This window comes from Drosophila suzukii, chromosome 3 (genome assembly GCF_043229965.1).
Source record: "Drosophila suzukii chromosome 3, CBGP_Dsuzu_IsoJpt1.0, whole genome shotgun sequence".
NCBI classification, from domain to species: domain Eukaryota; kingdom Metazoa; phylum Arthropoda; class Insecta; order Diptera; family Drosophilidae; genus Drosophila; species Drosophila suzukii.
In genome coordinates, this window is record NC_092082.1 from 78,968,930 (window position 1) to 78,980,284 (window position 11,355).

The 11,355-nt window shown below is 39.4% G+C and overlaps 1 protein-coding gene across 2 annotated transcripts; it reads left to right on the top strand.

The window, feature by feature from the left end:
• The first annotated feature begins 3,984 nt into the window (after positions 1-3,984).
• LOC108014120 (prion-like-(Q/N-rich) domain-bearing protein 25) lies at positions 3,985-11,245 on the top strand. Of its 2 annotated transcripts, none has more exons than XM_065866959.2 (10): positions 3,985-4,130; positions 7,434-7,741; positions 7,811-7,928; positions 8,455-9,054; positions 9,255-9,374; positions 9,435-9,554; positions 9,615-10,019; positions 10,163-10,294; positions 10,361-10,513; positions 10,746-11,245. In XM_065866959.2, exons 2-10 carry the CDS (start codon positions 7,631-7,633, stop codon positions 10,844-10,846), a joined length of 1,860 nt encoding a protein of 619 aa, XP_065723031.2. In that variant the 5' UTR covers positions 3,985-4,130; positions 7,434-7,630; the 3' UTR covers positions 10,847-11,245. The 2 variants fall into 2 exon arrangements, with proteins under 2 accessions (XP_065723031.2, XP_036673915.3); XM_036818020.3 differs by lacking the exon at positions 3,985-4,130 and adding an exon at positions 5,861-6,012.
• The last annotated feature ends 110 nt before the right edge of the window (positions 11,246-11,355 follow it).

Here is an 11,355-nt window from a genome sequence, read left to right on the forward strand (position 1 = left end):
TTACCAAATATGTTAGGAACACAATATATACATTTACCAGCAGTTATGAAAACTTAAGCGTTTTCAAAAAGTTTCCATATCATATGAGGTTTAATGTTTAAAATCAAGCAGGGGGTTTTATACAGAAACCCACTTTCCACTTGTTTATTTTATTTGACGAGAATTTGTTGTGACTAAAGTACTAAATCTACTTAATTATTCACTTATTTCAACAGTTAATTTATGCATCGTATTAAAAACTATTAAGCAAAAGTCTCTCTATTTTAAAATGCACTTTGTAATTTAGCGGCATTTTTGAAATAGCTGCCTAACTAATCTGCATAACCCCCACAAGTAGGTGTATTTAATTCACAGCAAAGTTCTTAATTACTTTCTATTTCATTCCATTGAACGGGGAAATACTCGATCTGTAGAACACATTGGTGTATTAATTTACTAATAGGTATTAAAGCGATATTATTGCCCTACTGGGCAGTCTCGAATAAGTGCGCCGATTAGTGATATATTGGGCATTATTTTTGTCCCTTATCCATAAATCCATAAATGCATTTGCAGACAACGGCATGCACTTTGCTTATCTATTTGGGTGCATCGCTCAGTCTCATAGTGCCGTGTTCTATTTTTCGCCTCACCTGCACTATGTTTCGATTAAAATTTTGAATTTTTTATGAGCCGCACATGTTAGTTGTCGTTATTTCTGTTTCAGTTTCTGTTTCCGCTTCTGTTTTTGTTTTTGTGATGTTCCGCTGTTAGCTCATTTGGCATGCATATGGGAATGTGGGTGGGTGGATAGGACATCAGAGGTACTGGGGGTCCTGGGTCCCAGGACCTAGGACATTTTATATATTTACAGACTTTTTGATTGATTTTTTATTTATAAGCCGCATATGTCGCCCCATTCGGGTGACTAAACGTCGCGTCCTCCAATTTCCCATTTTCTACTTTTCGGGAAATACCTTATTCTGGTATTCCTCTATTCTTATTTGCTGTGAGCGCATATGTCGGCATCGAATCTCGAGGGCAATGCATTGTTTGCATTTGCATAGCCACCAACATGTTACCATATTCGCCTGTGACTCCACCGTTAGCGTTACCTTGTCCTGGTCGCGTGTCCTGGCCAGCAAAACACTTTGTTTTCTGTCCAAAAATAGCCCTTTTGGCCGCCAGGGAGTCCACTTTTTAGCCAGCGAGCGGGAAAATCCAAACGATTTCCATACTTACATTCTTTGGGTCGTAAAAACAAATGTTGTGTACTCGGGACATGCATTTGGTTTTCCTAAAACTGAAAATTACAAAAATTAACACCATTCGGGAAGGTATGACTACTGTATTTAAAATAAACATATTTTGGACATTCTTCATATAGAAGAGATTATAATAACCCGCTAGCGAGTTTTTTTTAAAAAGGGGAAAGTGTCCTGGTATGGGATCATTCAATATAGTAGTTTAAAAGCCAACCACTTTATAACTTGTTCTTATAATATTTACCTCAAATAACATATAATTTACAGAAACTTTGACAATTGCACAGCTGGAAACTAAAAGGTTTAGTAAGTGTTTACGTTGTTGGTCAATCAGTGGCCAGAAGTGTGGCAGATGGCTAAACGGTGCTATTAAAGGAACCGTAATGACCTAAACAATGTACCCAAAGGAACTTGAACAGATACTTTACTACAGAACAGCATATGGGACCGCTTTTGTTTCTATTTTGAGAATATTACTATTATTATTTACGTATTTGGATCATATCAAAGGGACACATATTTTTCCACCTAGTTGAAAAACACTCCTTTTTTGAGAATATCACATCTGAAGTAATCCAGATAGTAATAAAACCCTAATTAATCTCGGAAAAGCTCTTTATTGTTGTTCTATATATCCTGTAGGAAGTCACACTATCACACCCACCTGACCTTAGCTGACCAACAACATTATCCTGTCGAGCGGATTGCTTTCCAGTGGTATTGGGTTAACCCCAGCCCTATTTTTTATACACTCTCGCGCTCTTTTTTCTCTGTAGTTTTTTTAGTTAGTGTTTTTTTTGTGGTTAAACATTTCCGACGAATCCTTTGTATTCCCACCTGGCCTGGAGAAAGAGAGAGCGAGAGAGATGGAGAGCAAACAAGTGCTGTCCGAATTTCGTAGAGGGCTCAATTCCAATGCGGCCACTTGACCCAAATTTGTTCCCTTCTACACTTTCTGGCAGGGATTTATGGCGGCTCATGTAAAGTTCGAGTGGTTGCCTGTTTTAAAAGGAAATCATTTTGTAATAAAAACCTGGCTAAGTGCTTGAACGTAATTTTCTATAATTTATTTTTGCCGTTCCATTTTGCTATCTTTGGCGGGTTGAGTGGGTTTTTTTTCGCAGCGAGAACTTTTTGAGCCCCCCAATAGTGCATAGTTTTCATGACACTACCACGACACTTGAAGGGCGGAAAATTGTTGCTCTGCCAGCGGGTCAAAATACAGTTACCGTTACCTTTACAATTGGGACCCGAAGACGTGACTGAGCCACGAGCAGAGTTCTAAGTGTCTCTCTCGACACTCAAAAAAATTGTTTTTGGTGAGATAAAAGTGTTACTTGATCATCAGTTAAAGTATTTTATTGTATTTGATTTGTGTAAAGCGTAAAGTAATACATTTTTATAGCATACTACAATATCATATAGCATATATCATTAGGAATATGATTGGTTAAGTACGATATTTCTTATACATCATCGCAATCCTTTCAAAAATAGATTACTCTAGCTGATCCTTTTAAAATATTATTTGATATTTGGCTTTTATAGGAAAAGTTTTATTTTCAAAAAACAAAAAAGTATTGTAACCATTTTGAAGTTATCATTTAAAGAGGGTCTGTTGTTTGAGGAAGTCTATTTGTTCATCAAAGAGAATTTTATGATATCAACTCTAAAGCTCTTTGCAAACAGTTAATAGATTATTAAGCGAGTTTAACACAAAAACAGTTTTTAATGAGGAACTTTTAAAATAATTAGATCCATAACTCATTTAAATATAGAGGTATAGTTTATAAATTAAAGGTTCCAATAGGTTCCAACAATATAAGGATATTTTTATGGGTGTATTACCCTCCTTCGTCCTGCTTTGACATTCCCAGTCGCTCGCCTGCTCTCACTCTCACCTTCGCACTGCTCTCAATATTCTATGGACTTCGCTGAGAGTCGTAAACATACGAAGCCAAAGGTGAAGCCATTAGTAGCGGCTTGAAGCTCGCTACGAAAGGATCACGTTTCGTTCGTCCTTGGATAACGTCGCACCAGGAAAGAGTCCTGTGTTAACGGAGTGCGCGTAAAAGAATGCAGTGATATTTAAACGCGAGCCTAATGAACCAATCAACCGCCAACAAAATACAACCATATACTTAAAAAAGTAATATAAAACACATTAATAAAAACACATCACAAGAAAATAAACCGAATTAAAAGGAGATTAACAATGTGTCACTCTGAATTAAAAATTCTTCATTACATAATTATACAAAGTCCGGTGTAATTTATGTTGAAAACTTTAATGAGTATCGATTCGACGTTAAGAGTAAAAACATGTTTTCCCCGGACGGGTCATGTAGGTCATCACATTCGGCGCGCCATCGTATTTCTTCTTAACGTATTTCAATCCATTATATGCATAACCACACCAAAATCACCAACACACTAACCAGCTCACCAATACCAAAGCCATTAATAGGGCGTCATTTATTACATATCGAATGTGGAACTCATTCCCATTTCGATTCCCATAACCATCCCCATATCCAATCCCATTCCCATTCCCATTCCCAGCTAACTAACGAGCCCAATAGCATGTGTTCTTGAAATCCACTAATTTAGTTTATTATTAGTATTATTTGTTGACTTCATTGTTGCATGCATTAGGTTGATTAAAGATGGACTCAAGATGTTAACCGAAACTGGAAACATTTTTAATCAATGATAGGTTAAACTTATTCAGTGATCCCTTAATGCTAGAAAAAATACATATTTAAAAGTGATAAGTGATACAAACAGTGAATAGTGAGTGTTCTGTATATAAAAACAAAACCTTATTAAACTTTTGGATTTAAACTACGCCATCGATAGCAAAAGAAGAGTCCCTTTGAGCCGAATGTGAGTAGACCATAAAAATCCCTGTCTGAACTGAAATGGGACAATACAAGTCGATAATTCAGGAGTGCGTCCTTGCACTTGTACCGAATAACTTTGGGGCATATACAAATCCATATCCAAGTGTATATAAAAAGTTGTATATAATATGTGTAGTAGTCTAGTTGGGGTGGATGGGTGGATATAATTTCTCTTGCACCTGTCGCTGCTCTTTTCACTTCATCGCGTGCGTGGCAAAGCATTTTTATAGCCACAAAATGTCCCTTTACGTTATGTCTCTGAAAAAGAAATGAAGGGAAAACCACAAACAATAACAATGTCAGTTAGCGGGAAAATACAAACGCGGTCAGGAGAAAGCAACAAACAAATAGAGAGAGTTTTACGCATTATCACAGCCCTCGAAGCGCCTTTTATTAGAGTATGAGTTACGCTGAAATCTGAAGAAGTTTGTATATTTTGGGATTAAAACATTGCAGTTTGCAGTGATTGGTTAGCCAAAGGGCAGAGCTTTTTCGATGGTGGCTGTCACTTATTTGGCCCCAAAATTAACCCCTTTTACATCGATTGCTCTTTACTTATGCACAACCCGATAAACACTTTCAAGGTCGCCTCTTGCGACACTCGTGGCCGCTATTTTTAACACATAATTCATATTGAATTATAAATACACTATAATTAGTAATTTAAAAAGCCGTCATACTCACGTGGAAATCGGTGAAACCAGTAGACACTGAAGCGCAGGCCCAGAAGACGATAAAAAAAAGTTGGAAGCACGCAGAGTGACCTTCCAAGTGGAATGGCCTTAAAGAGTTCCAAAACTTTGTCTTCGCTTGGGATTAACATGTAATACTACAAACTTTAGTAATAAATCCTAGGTGCTCCCAAGTTTTAGCAAATACAAATAAAAGATATGGGGTCCATACATGTTTAGTTTAGGAAACTAGCAAAATATAAGGGTGAATGTAATTTAAAGTTTAAACTTTTTATAATGTAATATAACCAAAATTAATATATGAAGTTATCTTTAATGGTTTAACAAAGGTAGTTTTATAAGGTTTATTTGTATGTGACTAGCAGGTAATTAGTAGATAACGACAATTGGTAGGTGAAATATCTCTTGGCTGTCACTTTAGTCATTAAACGTTATCCAACAATTTCGTATTTGATTAACTGACAGTTAAGTAATAAATCTTTGTTATCATAAATATTATCAGTAATTACTGCATTACAAGCTTTGAACGCATTTAAATAAGACAAATATTGAATTATTAAGGTAGTTTTCTTAATGAGTGATTCATAGATTAGTTATACTATTTGGTAGCGGAGCAAATAATATAAAACCTAGCCATCGATATAAAACTGCTGCCTCAGCGTTATCAGCTTAACTCTTGGCCAGAGACCAGAAGGGGTTAACATTTTACTACAACCATTAGACCGACGAACAGGTGTGCCAGCCAGGTGTTGGAAGCTGATAAGAGGTATTCGTAATCGGTTCCACTTAAAATACCCAGAAAACCTACGGCAATGGGCCAACAAAGTGGATAATCACTGTAGCCCTGGCAACCAATAACCGATTCCGGTCACATTTGGCTGAAACTACACATTGCGATTATACAAATTGGGATTATCAGGAAAAACCACCATACAACACACCAAATGCCACCGGTTAATCATCGATGTATGAGTATTTTTATGGTCGACGCACAGATAAGATTAACCGGAATTGGGCACTCGATATAGTTCAAATCCTACGCGAAATGGTTAGTTGCCTTTTGGCCATATTAGCCAGCAGTTCGGGGAAATCTCTGTCAGCCCGGGAAAATGTCAAACTTCCATTGGTTCCTAACGCTCGGCGTCCTTTTTTGTGCGGTTCTCAATCCTCAAGGTAAAAAAATACAAGAGAGAGCAAACAAAAACAAATGGTCTGGGGAAATCATGAGCGATTTCCGGTAATTGAATTAAAGCCATGATTAATCGGGTGTGAGGCCATCGAAAGGGCAGCCGACCAAATTGGTGAACAAATATAACGTAGGCCTACGGCAGTCATAACATTAAAGAGCCACAAGTAATTAATGCAAACGCAATCAAGGTCAAGTACTTTGCCCTATTGACCCCACCACCCCCAACACCACCCACCATAAAAAGGTCTCTCACGAATGTCCAGGTCCCAAGGTCCTTTGCGGTTTGAGAAATTGTTTTGCCGGCCACGGAAAATGGAAATTAAAGTGGCAAAGCGTCGAGCGAAATTCAGCTTTTCTTTTGTGTGTGCTATTGTTATTGTTATTGTTATTACCATTTTTCGCCTTGTTTCTGTTTTGTATGGAAATTTTCTCGTTGCCGCAACCTCATCCGGAAGTCGTTGGCGTATACGTAATAAATTGCGGCCCCGACACGTTGCGTGCCAGAAGAAGCTTTGCCGTCGCGACGCGATGCGGGGAATTTGGGTTTTAGAAGGATGGGAACGTCCTTTATAAGGCTAATCAGCTGGGCAGATAGATAAGAGGGCGTGGCCGGCCAGGATTGACGAGGATGTTCAATCAATTGGAAATATATCGCCTCAGGTATAGGCTGCAAAAAAGGATTATAAGAAATAGGGAACAGATTAACAGAAGTTAAAAGTGGTTACTGTAAACTTAAAGATATAATACAGCACAATCTTTAATAGAAATATCAACTGACATATTTAAAAGTTTAACTATTTAACGATTAAATTAAAATAATATCTTACATCTAGAAGTTTCAGAGAGTGGCATTTAATAACAGTTACATAAATTCAGAGTTAAATAAAATAAGAAATTTCCTATTTAATTTAAAATTATTTAAAGCCGGCCATATTATATTTCAATCATTTTTTCCCTTTTGAATTGATTTTCTGTAGGTAATACTCAATCTGAATATAACAATAATATTCAGACAATAGAGAAGAGTTCTTATAAGTACGTTATAATAGGTCTATGTATATGTAACCCTATTTTACTTAAGAACTCATCTACGAGTATTTCATTACTGTCATCACAACGTTTATCTTAAGGTAAGGTAGAATAGGGATTTTAAAATTGAATTTAGCTAACTCCCCAGAAATGAATGAAAATGTGGCTTATCAAGTGTGGGAACTGGAGCCTGTTTGAATAATTAAGGGCGGCTCGAGGGGGAACCGAAATCGAGGACCGAAACTAGGTCGACTCGACACATCCGAGTGTGGTCACAGGCACCGTCGAGACGTAAATTTTTAACCAACCAGGCCGGGGTTTCGTCCAATTCTGAATCCAAACCCATGCCCTAACCCATTTCCTTAACCCATTACAGGCGACGGCGGCGCGTTGGCCGTATTTTGGCCATGTGAAAACGCGGAGGACTGCACAGCTGACGGTTCGAGCTGCGACTTGGCCAGCGGGCAGTGCGAGTGCTCCACATTCGACTCGGTGTTCGCGGATAACTTCACCCAATGCCTGGCGACGTCCCTCATTGGTGAATCGTGCGACGACAGCGTCCAGTGCAATCTTATGCCAACGGGGGCCAGTTGTAAAGCTGGGGTCTGCGATTGCGCCGATGGCCAGAACTATCTGCGTGGCAAGTGTCGCCCACTGAACGGACTCGGCGAGTCCTGCGAAACGGTGAGATCGGAAAAGGAACCTATCTATATATTTTTTAAATATTTAATGGTTGTTTAATCCTGCTTACAGGACTTGGACTGCTATTTTGGCTACGATCGTGCGTCTGTGAGTTGTCAGCAAAACGTGTGCGGCTGTGCAAATGGCTATTATAACAGATATGGAAACATCTGCCGTCGAAAATCAATGGGTGAGCAGCAGATCCAGAGATAATCATCAATTTTTGATAAACCCTATTTAATCAGAATATATTCGGGTTTTGTCAGAAAGTTTAAAGTACAGGGTAGATGTCAAAATCATTTTAACGTTTGTGAAATTGTTTTTTTGGGGAAATTAAGTTTTTCAATGTCGTTTGCATTTATTTGACTGACCTTAACTATAAGCAATGTTCTAGTTAAATTTGATGGTCGATACCCTTCCTTTTAAGGGTTTTTAGACCGGATATTCAGTTAAATCCTGTGACAATAGACTCTTTTTGTCTTTTCGAAATATGTAACTTAACAATTCTAGCTTTCTCTGACAGATAACTAACTAGAACCTTAACGTGGCATTGAGAAATTGACACTAAATGTATTATTTATCATGATTATTTTTGGAATTTTAATTTCATCGAATATTGTGAGTGGTAAACATAAATAAGTTACTTTTAAATATCAGATTATTAATTTATTTAAATTTAAAATGAAACGTTAACTAATTTCTTTAAAAATTTTCAGAAGAAAACGATGCCTGCGTCGTTAACGAGGACTGTGATGCACTGGGCGCCGGTGCCGAGTGCGTGGGGCTAGTATGCACCTATGTGGACGAGATCACAACGACTCCGGCGGAGGACACGGAGACAGCCAATCCGGGCTCGCCGGAGGATGACTCAACCACAGCGGAGGCCATCACCGAGACCGCCGAGGCTGAGCAGGAACCGACCTTCAGGAGCCGCCGCCGCCAGCTAACCAAGGCCTTTGTCCATGCCCCCCCGCCCACTCACAGCGATGCCGCCGCCCAGGTGTCCTTCGCCCAGCTCACCAATGGCGACACCGAGCCACTCATCTCCCCACGATCCCATGAGATCGCCGTCCAGACGAGCATCGAGAAGTACGAGCTGAAGGAGGTGGGGCGCAGTGTCCGAAATGCGGCCACCACCACCACAGCCACCGCCTCCACGAGCACCAGTAGCCGGCGCACCTCCAGCCGGAACCAGAGCCACGCCCTCAACCAACGCCGCCGATTTCCCGCCCTCTTCCGCTTTGATGACGAGGACATCAAGACCTACTCCACGCTGGGATCTAGCCGCGATGACGACGACGCCGATGAGAAGAAGTGTGAGTACATATCACACTCCTTTCATTTAAATTAATCCACAAAACGCGAATTCTTCAGTCCACTTTTTACTTTGCCAACAACTGTAGTCTTTTTAAGAAAAGCTATTTAGCTAAGTGTTTCGTAAACTGTAACATATTTACTTATTTTTTTTTAAATATTATTTATAATAAATTTAATTAAATCCCATTGCCTTATTTAGATGGCAGCAGCTGTACGGATAATGGAAAGTCATGTTCGGGTCTGCCGCACTCGATTTGCACAAAAAATATTTGCCTGTGTCGCCAGGGTTATTATGCCCGCAATGGAAAATGTTTTGCAGGTGAGTGAAAATTAATTATATTCTTTAAGACTTTATAAAAGATTAATATTTCTATCGTAGAACTGGGAGAAATCGCAGAGAGCACGGACGAGTGCGAATATGAGTTCGACGAGGTGTCGAAAACTTGCGTATGCCAAAAGAACTATTTTTACGAAAGGGATTTGCGGAATTGCAGGAAACGTGAGTGGATCCCTTGGTTTAATCCTTTGAATCTATTTAACAACCCCTTTTATTAAATAGCTATCCAATATCACCTGTCCTGCACATCGAACAGCCAATGCAGTCCCTTTGGAGCCTCCTATTGCCACCCGGAGATCCCGAGGCGTTGCACCTGCGAGGAGTACGCCCTATACGATGCCATCAAACAGCTCTGCGAATATAAACAGGGTCTGGGGGCCGAGTGCGAGTCGAATGATGCCTGTCCCGTGGATCACTCCGTCTGCTCCAACCGGCTGTGCGTCTGTGCGGATAACTACTTTGAAAAGGACGAGATGTGTCTGCGGGGAATCGGAGCCGACTGTTCGGTGGAGGATGACTGCGTAGCTGAGAACACCAGCTGCTTGGAAAAGGACGAGGAGGAGCAGTCACGCACATGCCAGTGCCGAAAGGGATATGTACACTTCAAGGATCAGTGCCTCAAGGAAGGTTGGTATATTCTAAAATAATATTTAATAATAAAAAATGCCTTACTATGAAATCAATGTATGACATAGCTTGACAAATTTAAATTATTTCGAATTATTGATTATTTTAGATCTTTACTGTATAATATTTAAATGTTTTTATAGCTGAGGAGCTGGAGGACGAGTGCGTCGAGGATGAGCAGTGCAAACCTCTCCTGGCCAGTTGCAATACGGAGGGCAAGTGTGGTTGCACCGATGAGCAACACGAGAAGAACGGAGTCTGCGAGGTGAAGCGCGGTAAGTGATCTTTATTGATTTCCATATTTAAATTCCCTTCTAAAATTTTATTATTTAAACCAAAAGAGCTTGGAGAATCGTGCACAAAAGCCACCGAGTGTTATATAGAGAAGGATCCCGAGAATATCGAGTGTCGTAACTCCGTGTGTCAATGCAAATTCGGATATACGGCGAACTCCGAGCAAAAGCAGTGCATTCGCGTGATGCCCAACAAGAAAAGTGAGTACGAAACACAAAAATATTACATTATTTCAAGATAAAAAACCAAGAACTTCAAAAATAATATTTTAAAATCTTAAATTTACAAAGAATTAATAATATAAAACATGCATACCTGAAAAAAACTATAATTACAATATAAACGTTAAATATAATATACTTTATTAAAACAATTATGACACCTGATTGTATACCCCCTACTAAAATTTTCTTTATCTCCCCCTATCCATAGATTCTTCCGGTAGACCCAGTGCTCTCAAAATCATCACCTTCATGCTGATTGGCTCCGCTTTCCTGATCACCAGTGCGGCCATAAAGCAGGCCTACTACTAAAAGCAATCGTAACCCTTTTACAATCGTTGTGAGGAATGGCGAGGATAATCGTATGAGGGACAGCGGGCGACGGCCAAGGATCCCGGGGGGAAAATGGGGATCTTGGGTGGACTGGAGTGGCCAGTATTAGCCAAGTTAGCGGCATGGATCCATGTCCATGCGCAACGTGAAAATAAATCAAGTAGTCCGTAAGCTGATATTTAGGAGTCGAAGCAATATTTGGAAAAGGGTCCCCAAAGGGACACTCGCTTATCTAATACGGCTGAAAATAACGACAAATTATCTCTAAGTTTGAAGTTAAACTGCTTGTTGATAGGCTATGCAAACAGTTTTTAACCAAATTGTAATATACATCGTAATAAACTAAGGCCAACGAAGAGTTGTATCAAATTCAGAAAATTTGTGTTTAAAATTGTTGGTTGGTACAAGTAATATATGGTTTGAAATTCAAACGAAGATCTTAAATTTGTTAAAGCAGACACCCTTGAACATTGTATCTGTACTAAGTT